This window comes from Mustela erminea, chromosome 12 (genome assembly GCF_009829155.1).
Source record: "Mustela erminea isolate mMusErm1 chromosome 12, mMusErm1.Pri, whole genome shotgun sequence".
In the NCBI taxonomy this organism is placed as follows: domain Eukaryota; kingdom Metazoa; phylum Chordata; class Mammalia; order Carnivora; family Mustelidae; genus Mustela; species Mustela erminea.
Genome location: NC_045625.1, coordinates 35,586,425 through 35,601,941, shown reverse-complemented (window position 1 = coordinate 35,601,941; position 15,517 = coordinate 35,586,425). Strand labels below are relative to the sequence as shown.

Sequence of the window (15,517 nt, the reverse complement as noted above, 5' to 3'; positions counted from 1 at the left end):
GGGAAACTGGGATATGCAGGGGAGGCTTAGGGTCTAGGGTGGCCAGAGACCAGGGTCTAGCCCCATAGCTTGGGCCAGTGATGGGGATTATAGGTGGGACCCATGGTGAGCATGAGAAGAAGGGAAGGATAGGCCTTAGACTGACATACCTGGAATCCCCACCAGCCTGTGCTCTCCATAGTACATTCCAGAATTGGGAAGATTAGGAAGGTAAGGACAGGGTCAGGGCTGGTGTATACATAATGGCTTGTGAGGCAGACCAGGCTTCCCTACCACATTCTTCTCAGGAGCCGGGAGTCAGGCATTTCCCAGTTCTGCTCAGTCTGTGACCTCTGACCTCTGCTTTTCTGACAGCAGCACACCATCCTCGTGACTTCTTTCTCCTGCTTCATGGACCTGAACCGTTGCCCCAAGTTCTCTCAATGCCTGTCATTTCTTCCTCCAGTTTTACCATGCCTGTGACCAGCCAGGCATTGTGGTTTTCTGCATCATGGACTACGATGTGCTGCAGTTCTGTGATTTCCTGGGCTCCTTAATGTCCGTGTGGGTCACTGTCATTGCCATGGCGCGTTTACAGCCTGTGGTCAAGCAGGTCAGTCCTGAGTGGGCCCTGGGGGACAACTGTAGGCAAAGTCCACTTGAAGCTCACTCCCAACCTCTCCCTGGGGGCATTGCCAAGTGCCTCCCGCCATCCCGGCCCAGCCCCTGGAGTCCTCTCTCTCCAGGTGCTGTATTTGCTGGGGGCTATGCTGCTGTCTATGGCTCTGCAGCTTGACCGACATGGACTCTGGAACCTGCTTGGACCCAGTCTCTTCGCCCTGGGCATCTTGGCCACAGCCTGGGTAAGGTTGGGAGGGCTTGGGGAGGGGGGCGTCCCAGCAGGACTTGGGTGCAGGGCCCTGAGGATCTGGTCCCCAATTTAAGGTGGGCTTGGATCCTGTCATCATCACTGTGCTGTTCATGGTGCCCACTTCAGACTTGGCCGGTGCCTTCGGGTCATGACGAGGGCTCTGGGAAGCCTGGGAATGATCAGCTCTGGCTTGGGTTCCAAGGCCTTGTATTCCTGAGTCCCACTTCTCTGCTTCCCCCAGACAGTACGCAGCGTCCGCCGCCGGCACTGCTACCCACCCACATGGCGCCGTTGGCTTTTCTACCTGTGTCCGGGCAGCCTGATTGCGGGCAGTGCTGTCCTACTCTATGCTTTTGTGGAGACCCGAGACAACTACTTCTACATTCACAGCATTTGGCATATGCTCATCGCTGGCAGCGTGGGCTTCTTGCTGCCCCCACGTGCCAAGACTGACCACCGGGTCCCATCTGGAGCTCGGGCCCGGGGCTGCGGTTACCAGCTGTGCATCAATGAGCAGGAGGAGCTGGGCCTTGTGGGTCCAGGTGGGGCCACTGTCAGCAGCATCTGTTCCAGCTGAGTGGGGCTTTGGGCCTGGCCTTTGGGGAGCATGAACCCTTCCTAGGGGCAGAGAGCCCTTCCTGGAGTGTGGAACCCTCCCTGGATAAGAGACAGGTTGTATTTCTCGAGGACATAGAGTCTTTCTTAAGGACATGGAGCTCTTCTAGGGACCTGGCGAACTTCCTGAAGGCCTGGAGTCTTCCTGCATCCATGGAGCCCTTCTTAAGGATGGAGCCTGTGTAGAACCCTAGAGCCCCTCCGGACCAAGGAGTCCCTCCTAGGAGTGTGGAGTCCTTCCCAGGGATGTGGAGCTCTCCTAAGGATATGGATTCCTTCCCAGGGAGACAAAGCCCTCTCAGGATATGGCATCATTCCAGAGGAAATGGAGTCCATCTTGGGGACAACGAGTCTCCAATTCTTCCCAGCAGCTCAGCAACTCTGGTCTCAGGCTTCCTTCCCAAGGCAGTGTCTGGGCCATACCGTGCCATGCTGTGCTGTGCTGTGCCGGGAGGGGGATTGCAGGGCAGGTGGGGCTGGGGCTGGGGGCACTGGTATCCTGAGTTGATGCAGGTGGAGTCTGGTGTGTCTCCAATGAAGTATTTGCTGGTTCTGTGCTGCCTTTTTCCCTTGGGCCAAGGGTGTGGGGAGGAGAGGGAAAGAGAGGGTCCAAAAAAATGAGCAGGGTTGGTGGGAACCCAGCTGGAATGAGCTGCTGGAGCTTCTGCCGGAGCCTTTTGCTCCATCATGGCAGACTGCAGCCGCTGGGAGTAGGGGGGTGTGTGTGTGTGTGTGTGTGTGTGCATGCACGTGTGTGTTAGGGTGATTTAAATTAGTGAGACAGACTTCCCTTGTGGTGCCCACACCCAACAGGAAAGGAAGCTGAGGTTTCAGGAAATTGGACTAGCAGGTACAAATCACAAATGTGCGAGAAATATCACAAGAACATAACTTCTATTTTGAGCCCCCATTTTGCCCGAGTGTCATCTTTTTTGCCTGAGAGATATCCTTTGTCAGTTTGGGAGTTCCTCTCTTTCTGTAAGAGTCATAGCTGAGTCTTGAGGATCTTAAATAATGGGAAGACGTTGAGAGGTTGTTTTCTGGTCACTGGGGTCCACACTGGACCCATCGTGAGTTCCATCATTCCACCTGGTCCCCAGTTAGCAGTGTAGGCAGGCCATCCCAGAGCGCTTTTTCCCATCTGCATAACCATTGTCAGTGCTGAGGCCCTCCCTGACTTCCGTGCCACCCACAAAGACCTGTGAGGCTTGGATAGCCCAGACACACCTTGAAGCCATTTCTACTTTGGGGGCCTGCTCTGGGTTTTACCTGACCAACAAGGCATGAGTTCCTCCATCTTTCAGATCCTACAAATCTGTCCGGATATTTGGCCTAGGGAATGTGGCTCAGGGCCTCTTCCTTTTGGGACCCTTCTTTGCCAGTGCTCTTACTGCATCCCCTTCTCTCTCTTCCTTCTCCCTCAACTTAGAGCATTAATCTGGAGGTTGGGAAAACTCCCTTTTACTTAGGTTTTTCTTCTAGTTCTTGTCTATGCCTTCATTCTCTCCTGTGAAGACCTTAGAGCCTAGGTTTTTAAAGCTCAAAAACCAGGAAAAATCCCTTTGTTCTCTGCTTTCTGCAATTCTGTCACTTCCTTGGGGCCCTGAGTAGAGCGATGTGGCCAACTGAATGGTGAGTCAAGAGGTGTGGGCTTGATGTCTCTTCCTTGTATCAGAAATACTAGTCCTTCATATTAGGATATATAGAGTCAGGTCACTAGGATGCTTGAACCCAAATAGCTAGGATTCAGGATAAAGTCCTTCTGTGAAGAGGGACATAGAGCTGGGACAGACCACACCCTGCTAGGAGGGGTCAGAAGGGGGTTTTTTGGAAGAGGGGGCAGATCTGAGTAAGGATTAAATAAATTTCTGTAATGCCAAGGTGTTCTTTCTGGTCACCAGTGTCCATATTGTATTCCTCCACTCATTCCAGGTGGTCCCCAGTCAGTAAAGCACTTAGGACACAGTATAGGGCTTGGCCTGGTCTGTGATCCAGTACATGTTAGCTAAAGATCAAGAAGCATCTGGCAAGGGGGAGACAGAGGCAGAAAAGACTGATACTTGCTGAGGAACTGGGAATAGTTCAGGGGACCTGGATCCGGAGAGAGTGTGTGGGTGGAGAGGGGCTGAGGAAAGCAGCTGGAATGAGGTTGGATGGAGAGGTAGGGGTCTGGCTTTTATCCCATGGGAAATGAGCCATTGGGGGATCTAAGCAGGAGAGTGGCATGGTTTGATTGGTATTTTGTTTTTTGGATTTTCTCAGATTGGCGTTTTGACAGCTAGTGCAGAGGGTAGATTTTGAAGGGCGTTTGTAGGACGAAAGTGACACAGCTGTTGCAGTATTTGAGAGAGAGGGAGAGTGAAGGCTTCTTGAGGAGGCACTGTGAGGAGAAAGGAGGGGACCCATTCAGGTCTTAGGCCATGGATTCTCTAGGACTTCATGACTGACTGGATGTGTGGGGCAGTGATGGTGAGAGAAGACGGAGGCAAATATCTAGTGGCTCTTGGGTTGACTGTAGGATAGTGTGGCAGCCATTATTGCTGATGACTATTCACAGATTTCTCAGTCTCCCTGCTCCTTCCAGACACGTGGTGAGTGTGCTTCGTCTGCCCCTTGATGTTAGCTGTGGCACGTGCTTGCATTGGCGGACGAAGTGAAGGTGGAAGTGAAGCTCAAAGAGCCAGTGCAGGCTTTGTCACGGTGACCAGCAGTGTTCCAGATGGTAGCTGCTTATCCTGAGGCCCAGAGGGATGAAGATGATTGAGAGCTGACCCCAGCCACCAGTCAGCTGCTAAAGGACCTGCAGCGGGAGTGGGAGATAAACCCTTGTGGGTTTCAGCCACTGCAATTCCAAGTCTTCACCACGATGGACCTAGCCTGCCGTGCATGATAGAGGTGAAGAGCAACAGAGAGGGTGGGCCATTTTTCTGGAGAGCAGGCCTCCCGCAAGCAGGGCTAGGGCAGCAGCCTTCACCTCTGCGTTCCTCAGGCTGTAGATGATGGGGTTCAGTGAGGGTGTCACGACCCCATAGAACAGTGCAATAATCTTATCCAGGTCAGGGTCCTTGGCCTTGGGCTTGAAATACATGAAGGAGATGGTCCCATAGAAAACCACCACCACTGTGATGTGGGCAGAGCAGGTGGAGAAGGCTTTGCGCCGGCCTGCAGCAGAGGGCACCCTAAGGATGGTAGCAAGGATGACAACATAGGACAGGCAGATGAGCAGGAGTGGGGCCAGCGTCAGGACCGCTGTGGCCACCACTAACATCAGTGCGTTGAGAGAGATGTCCCCACAGGCCAGTTTCAGCACTGCCAAGATCTCACAGAAGAAGTGGTTGATGATATTGTGACCACAGAAGGGGAGGCTCCAGGTGAGAAGGGACTGCAGCAGTGAGTTGGCAAAGCCTGTCCCCCAGCTCAGCACTGCCATCCGCACACAAGTCTGCCCGTTCATGATCTCTGGGTACCTAAGTGGCTGGCAGATCGCCACGTAACGGTCATAGGCCATCACGGCCAGGAGCAGGCACTCTGTGGAACCCAGCGCCAGGGTCAGGTACATCTGCAGGGCACAGCCAGGGAAGGAGATGGTCCTCTGGGCTTCCAGGAAGTTGACCAGCATGAGAGGCACAAAGGAGGATGTGCCACAGATGTCCATGAGGGAGAGGTTGCTGAGAAAGAAGTACATGGGGCTGTGCAGGCGGGGGTCCAGCACGCTCAGCCCCATGAGGAGGGAGTTCCCCAGGACATTGACACCGTAGATGCCCAGGCAGAGCACAAACAGGACTGTCTCAAGGTTACGGTGCTCTTGGAGCCCCAGCAAGATGAATTCTGTCACAGCTGTCTGGTTTGTCATCTCCTTGTCCCTCCTTCCTGTCCAGACCACACGTGAGTCAGAAGAAGCTCTTGCTGGCCTGGAAACCAAGCAACCTGACCTTGGGCAGGTCATCTCTGCCCCTGCGATTTAGTTTCACCATCTGTGTAATGAGAGGGTTGGACTTCAGGACTGCAAGCTGGCCCTCTCAGCTCTGCAGCTCTGATGTGACTTAGGGAAATGAGGACATTCTAGCCCCCTAGGCTCCTCCTCATTCTTCCCGTGGTGACGGCAGGGGAGACAAGAGAGGAGGATTCATGTTTGGCGCACTCCGTCATAATCTAGTGTTCTTGGCTGTTGAAGGAGGCATCTTTTCTAGGTTATGACTTCATATGGCTGAATTATGCTCATGGTATTTCAGATTCATTCATTTGCTGAATGTGCTTTGAGTATTGATTCTGTGCTAGGTCTTGTTTAGGTGCTGGGGGTACAACAGTAAGAAAAATAAGTGGACAGAAACATACCATACCTATCATAAGGCTGCCCCTTCTTCCCTGAATCAGGTGAGATGAGCTCTTGCAGGCCCGTGGGTGAGGGATGAGTGGTCCCTTTGGGTGTTAAGGATCACACGTTCTCACTCCACAGGATGTATAAGCCTGATGTGCAGTTATGTCTCTTTAAGGAATGATAGGCTATCGTTTTTTCCCAGTTCCCTCATCTGCTGAATTTTTTAAACGATTTATTTATTTATTTTAGAGAGACAGAGCATGAGAAGCGGTGTGGGGGTGGGCAGAAGGAGAGAGAGACAAGCAGATCCCTGCTGAGCGGGGAGCCCAATTCGGGGCTTGATCCTAGGATCCTGAGATCGTGACCTGAGGCTAAATCAAGAGTTAGACTCTTAGCTGACTGAGCCAACCAGGTGGCCTCTCATCTTTTGATTTTTTTAACATTATTTTTAAAAAATATTTTATTTATTTGACAGGCAGAGATCACAAGTAGGCAGAGAGGGGGAAGCCGGCTCCCTGTTGAGCAGAGAGCCTGATGCAGGGCTCGATCCCAGGACCCTGGGATCATGACATGAGCCGAAGGCAGAGAGGCTCCACTGAGCCACCCAGGCGCCCCTCATCTGTTGATTTTTAAAAGAACATACAAGAACATATATATTCCAGTGGTCATGCAAGCCAAGTGACTCCCTTCTTGGCCTCCATATTGCCTTGTGGGATAAATGATTTTGGCCGTGATGTCGCAGGAGGAGGGAAAACCAGGTTCTAATCTGGCAGGGGAGTTGTCAGTCAGTGACTAGTTCTAAAAAGGAGGGCAAGTGGGGGAGGGCCTCAGTTTTCTCCCAGACGGCTTCCATTGCTCTGCCTCCTGGGAAAATGCCAGTGTCAGGTATTCACGGGAGGGAGCCCTAATGTCCCCAACGCGCGGCAGTCTTGTTAGGCAGGAAGGCTGTCTTATGGCCCATGTGACCCCTGGTCTAAAGCAGAAATTGGAGCTGAGTATGAAATCTAACCTACAGAAGGTACAGTCACCTCCTCATTCCTGGGCTGACTGAGAGACCGATGTCCTGTGACAGCACTGGAGCCCCATCCTTCAGGGCTGGATTTGGCCGCTCATTCCTCCACCTCAGTGCATCTAGCATTTGTTAGGGGCTGGTGGCCTCACCCTCTGCTGAATAGACCTTGTCTTTTCCAGTGCTACATCTTGCCCAAGAAGTTCCCTTGTATTTTGTTTTGTTTTAAAGATTTATTTGCTTATTTTAGAGAGAGAAAGAGCAAGTGAGCAGGGGGAGGGACAGAGGGAAAAAGAGAATCCTGAAGCGGACTCCCTGTTCAGCATGGAGCCCAACTAGAGGCTCGATCCCAGGACCCTGAGATCATGACCTGAGCTGAAATCAAGAGTCAGCAGCTTAACTGGCTGAGCCACACTGTGCCCCAAGAAGTTCCCTTTTAGAGGAGTGTCCTCCCTCCCTTCCCCCGTGGGGACTTCCTGCTCAGACCATGGTTCCATCTCTCCTCTCCCTCCGGCCTCTTGAGGGGTGACCTTCTCCTTTCTTGCACTCTCTTAGCCCTTCGCTGTCCCTCTGTGTTCTCCTGCCATGTGCTGTGCACTTGTCTCCTCTACTACACTTGGGAGCAGGACCTTGTCTCCTTCCTTCCCACACCGCCTGCAGTGAATACTGCCAAGAGCAGTCACTCAACAGATACTCAAGCTTTGCATCCCAGAGTCAGTCCTACTTAACTGTGTGAGGTTGACTATGTCATGTGGCTTCTCCGAGACTCAGTGTCCCTTTGAAAAATGGAAGTGCTGTGTAGCTCAGATGAGACATACCCATAAAGATGCTCGTGAGCTTCCCAACACCACCTGTTGTCTGAGGATCCCGAGCAAAGACTGTATCTTCAGCCAGAGGGCTCCTGCTCGATCTGTGCTTGCCACCTCCCGATAAGAGCTCAAGCCTCTCTCATGACCCATTCCATCCCCAGAGCCTGTGCCACTTTCCCCTCCTCCAGCCTGAATCAGGGTGATTGTTAAGGGCATTTCTAGGGTGCACAGAGGCAGTGGATTAATCTGGGTCAGCACCTGACCTTAAATCTTATCTGCACGAAGAGCTAAGGTTAAGGTTTCTCTTGTGTGAGTGTGGTGGTGGCTCCTTCATCCACTCCTTAAACAAATAGCTGTGGGGCACTTCTATGTGCCAGGCCTGTGCTGGGAGGTGGGGATACAGCAGAAGCAGATGTGGTTTCTGCCCTAACAGTTTACACTCATTCCGTCATGCTTGCTGACCTTGGACATGTCACTTCCTCTCTCTGGACGTTAAAACCTGAGGTTCTCTTTGGGAACCTGGGATGGAAGGACAAAGTAAAACTTGAAATCTGTAAAGAAGTTAAAAGGAAGTACCTTTTCTAGTGTCTGGATTATACCCACAGCATTTCAGATGCAAGTATAAGGGTTTGGTCTTTATTGGGTGCGTTATTACAAAATTACCTATGTTAACCTCGAATTCTGACACCTAACATAAGGGTGTGTGTGTGGGGGGTCTCAAGCAGGTGAAAGGTCAGAAACCACCCGGCTTCTTGTTTCTCTTCCTTCCCTCCTCCATAACAGAAAGACCCAAGTAAGGATGGCAGAGGCATTTAAGGGCTTTTCAGAACAGGTGCTGGCCCGCCCACTTGCCTTGCCTCCCTTCCATCCCTGCACACCCTGCTCCAGCCTCACTAGAAAATTCCCCACTAACGGACAAACCCGCACACTCCTGTCTCGTCCCCCTTCTCATGCTCTTTCCTCAGCCTGGAGCAGGCTTTCTCTGCCACTCATCCTTTGAGGCTCGGATCTCACACCCCTCCTCTGCATAGCCTACTCAGAGGGCTTCATGGAACTGACCATCCCAACAACACGACGCTCACAGCTATAAGCACAGGGTACTCGAATTTTGCCTTGTGTGGTAGTGTGTGGTCTCTGTCTCATAGACTGGGAACTATTGTAATCAAAGGTTTGTGTCCGATCCATCACTGCTGCTCCCCAGTGCCAGCACCTGGTGGGTGCTGGAGATTGCCGTTGAGAGCCCGTGCTGTTCCGCTGCCCCAAATCCCTCATCCCAGATGTCTCGTCTTGAGAGCACCTTCCCCACAAGCACACACACAGCAGCAGAGAAAGAGCTGTTGTGATTTCTGGAGAAGAGCCCTGGGGGTGCCGGGCTTCTCCCTGCTCTGTCTGAGGAGCTACTCAGGAGTGGGTCTCTCACAATTTAAGAGTCTGATTATAACAGATTCATGGAAATTAGAGCCAGCTCATGGAGAGACAGGCTTCTGGCCCCCAAGACACAGGTCTGTGTCTAGGAAATACCGTGCTTCCAGGTAACTGGCAGCTTTGACTCTGAGCCATGGGCACGGGAGGGGACGTCAGGGAGCAGCCGCCGTTCCCTGGGTGCATCAGTGACGATGAGCTAGGTTTTGCTGCAGTAACACACACAATCTTAGTGGTTTACCATGACAACAGTTTTTTTTTATCGTTCTCCATGTCCTTTGTAGCTTTTCAGGGGGCTCTGTTCCTTGCTGAGCTCCTCAGAGACCCTGGCTGAGGGAGGCCCCACCATCTGGACATCACCAGTTATGTCTGGAGAGGGACACGCTAGGCATTCACACCAGCTGTTACATGCTCTTCCCCAGACGTGTCATGGGTCACCTCTGCCCACACTTCACTGGCCCTGTGTGACCCTACCACATGCTAGGAGAAGGGAAACCTGAAATCTGTTGACTATCTGGGCATGAGGTGGTTTCCCAATACACTCGGAAAACCACTCTGGCATCTACCTGCTAGCATCTCACACGCTGTCATATCCTGCCAAATCAGGTTCACGGAGAGATAGGAAACTGAGTGTCTCTGAGAATAACTATTGAATTCCACACCCCGGTTTTAGAGCTCCTGAGAGGCAGGGTGATGCCACGAACCAGGACCGGGAGCCCTGTGACAGGAGTGAGGGATCCAGGTTTGATGGTAGCTTCTGTTCTGATTCTGCTGTATGACTTTGGTCAGATTTCTCCTGTGAATGGAACCACTCAATTCGGTGACATATAGTACCCTGTCCCTTCTGAAACATTTCCTCACTCTGTCTGGCAGCTTCCATCCCCAAGGTCTGACAGACCCAGGGTTACTTTGCAAGGTAAATATATCAATTTCACTGGCTGGCAAATCTAGTTTGAACCATTTAATATTTTATTTTAGGCTTCACAAATTATTTTAAAAGAAAGGGCATGGGCATAAAAGGACCAAAGCTTCTGTTGCAATTTCCCTGACATGCCTGGATCTAGGATTCCTGCTTGACCACTTCCTCACTGGATGGCAGAGCAGGTGAGTGAAGGTTTTGGAGTCCGACCCACCAGGGCTCAAGTCCCAGACCTGTCACTTGCTAGCAGTTATCTCAGCCTCACCTCCCTTACCTGTGGAGTGGAGATAAGCACAGTGTTTCCTTGTGAGGTTATTTTGAAGAGCCAATGAGATGGGGCATGCAGAGCTCTTAGCACAGAGCCTGGCACATGGTAAGTAATCAGTACGTGGTAGCCAGTATCACTAGTATCATTATGTCTTCTTTCACAAGCAAATACTCTGGTTTTCATATGTTCAAAAAAGATTTCATGAGAATAGCCAACATGCTGGACTATGGATCGTCCTTACCTCGTCATACCTGTGGCCCAGTGGCATGAGCACACACAGGTGTGTAGGTGGAGCAGGCTGCCAGGTGTCCTGACCCAGGGCTTGGGAGAGCAGAGCCAGCAGGTGCTGAGCTCAGTACCAGCAGACACACTGGGCTGGGCTGGGCCAGGGCCAAAGCTCGAGGACCAGCCTCCTGGTCCCCTGCCACAGAGCTCTCTGCTCTATACCCTGGGGAACCTCACAGTCCCTACCCAATTTAAAGTTCAAACTGTGGAACTATACACATTTGCAGGTTTGGCAGCTGTGGGGCTTAGAGACCCCGGGATTCGTGCACTTCCCTGGGAGCGCCTGGCTGTGGTGAAATAGGTACAGGAGAGACACCGGACAGACCCCGTTTGGGTCTTACTGCCATCCTACCCCTTGGATCCGAGACTGAAGTCTGTGGCCCCCTGTCCTAGGCATGGGTGTCTTGGTCTATGAAAAGGGTGTCTCCATTCCAGAATGTTGTGAGGATCAGGACTCATGAAAGTTCCGGAAAGTGCATTGCTGTACAGAGCGTGCGGCTGTGAGCACTTGTGAGGGACATTGAGTTGGGTTCAGTCAGGTGCTTGGGTCTCTCCAGGTTTCCTCTCCTTCCTTTCATAATAAAGAATAACAGCTGAAACAGTTGTAGAGACTACAATACAGCCTTAAATAAAGCAGCAGCAGCTATAGATTTTCCCCGTATACTGTGATTTGCCCTCTGGAATCTTTATCAAGATCCCAGGTCAAAGTCAAACATTCGAAGACTGTTACCACTTGTTTTCTCCATGCTCATAGAACAATGTCCTCTTGTCACCTGTGGATACCTGGAACTCAACACCATCCCACTGCATCTCTCATCTTCTCCATCTCTGTCTCGGGGCGGCAGTGCTGGCCACCTAAATAAGCCAGAAACCCAGGCTGCATCCCATAGGCCTCTCTCTCCATCTTCTAGCTCTGCAGTCATCTGTGTATCTCAAGTGTTTCTCAGCTGCCCTCTCTCTGGTTGCCCATCGGGTCAGGCTGCCCCTGACTTATTCCCATCCCCACCATGAGAGCCTGGAACAGGGCAGCTGCTTGCTCACTTCTTGTCCCTCAGGCTGGAGACCTTCTCATCAGTGCTGTATTCTGGAACCAGGTGATCTTCCATTTCTTAAAAATGCATCACCTTGGGGCACCTGGGTGGCTCAATGGGTTAAAGCCTCTGCCTTCGGCTCAGGTCATGATCCCAGGGTCCGGGGATCAAGCCCTACATCGGGCTGTCTGTTTGGCGGGGAGCCTGCTTCCTCCTCTCTCTCTGCCTGCCTCTCTGCCTACTTGTGATCTCTGTCAAATTAAAAAAAAATGCATCACCTTATTTTTAAGTTCAAAGTCACTTTCATGTTATAAATATTGGAACTGTTGGAATTAAATAAGAAAATAAACAGCTCTATCTGATCAATCCTATTTAACCCCACCATCCAGTGGAAACAACTCTTAATATTTTTTCGTAGTTTCCCAGGATTTTTTTAATCTATACTAATTCATAAATCCATAACAAAAATACTTCAAAAAATAACATTTTTAACATCATAGTGAATGCAAAATTATGAATTATGCTTTCTTCTATTAATTACATTGTGGGCATTTCTCATTATCAAATATTCTTCAGGAAAGAGGAATTTTTTTGAAGGCTGCATCACATTCTGTCATTGGATACCACCAGGATTTATTATTTGTATATTCTTATTCATAAATCTTTGTTTCTAATGATCATATGAGACTAATTCTTAGAAGTAGATGGGTTAGCTCATAGAGCCTAACAATTTTTTAAGTCTTTTGATTCATACTTCCAAGTGACTTTTCAGGAAGTTTATATTAACTTATTCCCATCTCCATCAGCCGCATATGGTATTACTACTTTACTGTACCTTCATTACCAATAGATGTTAAAAAAAATTCTTCCCCAATTTCATGGGTGGAAAATGGTATCTAATCAGTGATCTAACTAAAAGTAAATGTGATTGTAAACCCCAGTGCCCACGTGATAACGTCCAAACTCCTGTCGTGGCCTTAAAGCTGGTTATCTTGGCGGGCAGCCTTCATCTGGCTTGGTCAGAGAGGGTTGAGTTTCAGGGAGTAGGCTGGGCTCTCTCCTATCAACATGGAAAGCAGAAAGAGGGACTGGAGGGGAACTGAGAGCTCTAGCAGGGACTGGGCTTCCCTGTGGCAGGGGGCAGGAGAGCTGGACTGCTTCTTGGAGGCCGAGGCCAGCATCTCCTCTTGTAGATGATGCCACTGAGGCGGGGGGTGGGAAGAGGGCGGGGAATGGGGGCAGGGAATGGAGATACTCTGTGAATCTGTTTCCGTTTCTACTGTGTGCTCACTGAGTTGTCAGGAGGAAAGTGGGAAGAGGCTGAGCACCAGGAAGGGGCAGTTCTGGCAGGATCCCTGTGATGAGATAAGGAAGGGTAGAGCAAGTCTCCCCAAAGCCAGGTGAGGCCTGGATGCTGGACTGGGAGGCATGGCAATGGCTGCTGTTGCTGTTCCAGACAGATGTTGGGAACACAGGCCCTGGGCTGCTCAGGGTGATTGGTACCCCAGGGATGGACCGCTCTGGGGATCATGGACTCTGGGCCTCATCACTGCCTCTGCTGTCGCCTTCCAGGACACCAGGCCATGCCTGTCATCTTTGAACACTTGTCTCTGCTCTGCTCAGGTTTAGGAAGGACCTCAGGCTTTGCCACTAACAGCCCTGCAAAATTGTGTTCATGTATTTATTTACAAAACCTGTTAGGGGGCCTAGGGTTGGGCAGGGCTGGACTTTGGGACAGAGTAGATTCTGTGTCTGCTCTTACAATAACACCACAAGTGAAGCAGGAGGAGCTCAGTGAGGAGGCTTCCTGGGGGAGGTGACCTTTGAGCTGGGCCTTGAGGGTCAAGCCGTGCTGGATGTGGCTGCCTCATGGAAAGAACCAGAAGGAGCCCGCAGCTGGGCAGGGCTGGGCAACATCGGGGCACTCACATGCTGTTGTGTGTGGCTGTCAGGAGGAGAAGGTGGGGCAAAAGGCTGGGGGTTAGTCAGGACCAGTAGGGCCGGCTTGTGAAGGCCTAGAATGCTCCGGGAAGAGCTTACACTTTGTCCTGAGAGTAGGGGGAGCCGTTTGGGGGTTACAATCAGGAGAGGATGTGATCCTATTTGTTTTTCCCAGAGGTCCCTCTGGATGCCGGGGGGATGACAGAGTGGAAGGACCACTAGGAGTGTAGCCTTGAGGCCAGCGGGGAGCTGGTGCACAGGTGCAGGAAGCGATGTGGAGGGCTGGCCAGGGCGATGCCAGGGAAGGGGCTTTGCGAGCAAGTCTGTGGCAGCCTCAGTGAGACTTGGTGCTGGCTTTCCAGGAGGAGGATTCCAGGCTTAGCCTTGTGCACCACCTGTCCTCACTGTGGGCCTGTGAAGGCCTCACCTACTAACCTGAAGATTCCAGGCCTCCCTCACTTGGACGTCCAGCTCCTCCCCCACACTTTCCTGGCCGCCTCCTTCACTTCCTTGTTCCTCAGGCTGTAGATGACAGGGTTCAGCATGGGTGTGACCACAGCATAGAGGACCGTGAAGACCTCATCGGAGATGCGGGCCTCCTTGCTCTTGGGTTTCATGTACACGAATATGACGGTGCCATAGAACAGCATCACCACAGCCAGGTGTGCCGAGCAGGTGGAGAAGGCTTTGCGGCGCCCAGCAGCTGAGGGCACGCTCAGGATGGTGGCCAGGATGAGGGCGTAGGACAGGCAGATGAAGGCCAGGGGGATAGGCAGCAGCAGGATGGCCCCTGCCAGCAGGAGGGCTTCACTGACTGAGGTGTCACTGCACGCCAGCTTCAGCACTGCCAGGATCTCACAGGTGAAGTGATTAATCACATGGTGGCCGCAGAAGGACAGCCTCATGGCAATGACTGTCTCAGTCACTGACTTGAAGAGACAGAGGACCCAGGCGGATCCCGCCAGGGACAAGCAGAGCTGAGGGCTCATGAGCACGGGGTACCTGAGGGGCTGGCAGATGGCCAGGTAGCGATCGTAGGCCATGATGGCAAGAAGCAGACACTCCGTGGAGCCTGTGGAGAGGCTCAGACACATCTGGAGGGCGCAGCCAATAAAGGAGATGGTCTTCTGGGCCGACAGGAGGTGAACCAGCATAAGGGGCACAAAAGTAGATGTGTAGCAGATGTCCAGGATGGAGAGGTTTCCCAGGAAGAAGTACATGGGTGTGTGCAGGCGGACGTCCAGGATGCTCACTGCCACAATGGCCGTGTTCCCCAGCAGGGTCACCAGGTACATGGTTGAGCACAGAGGGAAGAGTAGGTGCTCCAGGGCTGGGTAGCCAGAAAATCCTTTCAGGAAGAACTCAGAGATCTCTGTCCTATTGACCGGCTCCATATTGCTGTGCTCAAGGGGGCACACAGCTGGGATGGAGGGAAGGAGGGTGCAGGGTGGGGGACAGCCCACAGGGCCTCTTTTGGGTGGGGATATGTTGCTAGGGCCTTTTCCAGTTCTTACACATGCTCCGTCCTTGAGTTCCAGCAATCCGTGCACCTCTGGGTGGCAGTTCATCCATGTGAGACGTTGGCGTTGCTCTTGATCAGCATTTCCCTGAGAGGGTGTTAAGGGGAATGTTAGTAGGCAATCTGAAAAATTAATCTGAGACAACACTAAATGAACTGAAAGTAAATAAAGCCCTTTACTTCAGGTCTTCATATAGGCCAGTGTGATTTGTGACTTCCAAACGTGGTATAGGGCATGTAATCCCCAAACTTACTTGATCATGGGTCCTCTTTTTACATGAATCTGCAGCAGATAAGTATTCTTTCCTTTTTTAAGGTTTATTTATTTGAGAGAGAGAGAGAGTGCACAAGAGGGGAGGGGCCAAGGGAGAGGGAGAGAGAGAATCTCCGGCAGACTTCCTGCTGAGCACAGCTGGACATGGGCTCGAGATCATGACCTATGCTGAAACCGAGAGTCACCCGGGCATCCTTACAGCAGATGAGTGTTCTATTAACATAGTTCGGGGAAAATCAGAGGTCCTCAAATCTTCA

General features: G+C 51.6%; 3 protein-coding genes across 8 annotated transcripts in view; 1 reads left to right on the top strand and 2 right to left on the bottom strand.

Moving 5' to 3' along the window:
* The window catches only part of TMEM8B (transmembrane protein 8B), a 42,209-nt gene extending 40,191 nt beyond the window's left edge, over nucleotides 1-2,018 (top strand). For 5 of the 6 annotated variants that reach the window (XM_032307366.1, XM_032307364.1, XM_032307363.1 and 2 more), the window contains 3 exons: nucleotides 446-592; nucleotides 726-842; nucleotides 1,092-2,018. In XM_032307366.1, coding sequence (XP_032163257.1) covers nucleotides 446-592; nucleotides 726-842; nucleotides 1,092-1,427 — 600 coding nt within the window. In that variant the 3' untranslated portion in view covers nucleotides 1,428-2,018. The remainder of the gene's footprint in view (nucleotides 1-445; nucleotides 593-725; nucleotides 843-1,091) is intronic. The other variant, XM_032307365.1, reaches the window with a different exon arrangement.
* Nucleotides 2,019-4,337: 2,319 nt separating this feature from the next.
* Nucleotides 4,338-5,333, bottom strand: LOC116570376 (olfactory receptor 13C7-like). Its single transcript, XM_032307403.1, has one exon. It carries the CDS (start codon nucleotides 5,316-5,318, stop codon nucleotides 4,338-4,340), a length of 981 nt encoding a protein of 326 aa, XP_032163294.1. The 5' UTR covers nucleotides 5,319-5,333.
* An 8,589-nt stretch (nucleotides 5,334-13,922) lies between these two features.
* LOC116570377 (olfactory receptor 13J1) lies at nucleotides 13,923-14,861 on the bottom strand. Its single transcript, XM_032307404.1, has one exon. The coding sequence runs from the start codon at nucleotides 14,859-14,861 to the stop codon at nucleotides 13,923-13,925; it is 939 nt and encodes a 312-aa protein (XP_032163295.1).
* Nucleotides 14,862-15,517: the final 656 nt, after the last annotated feature.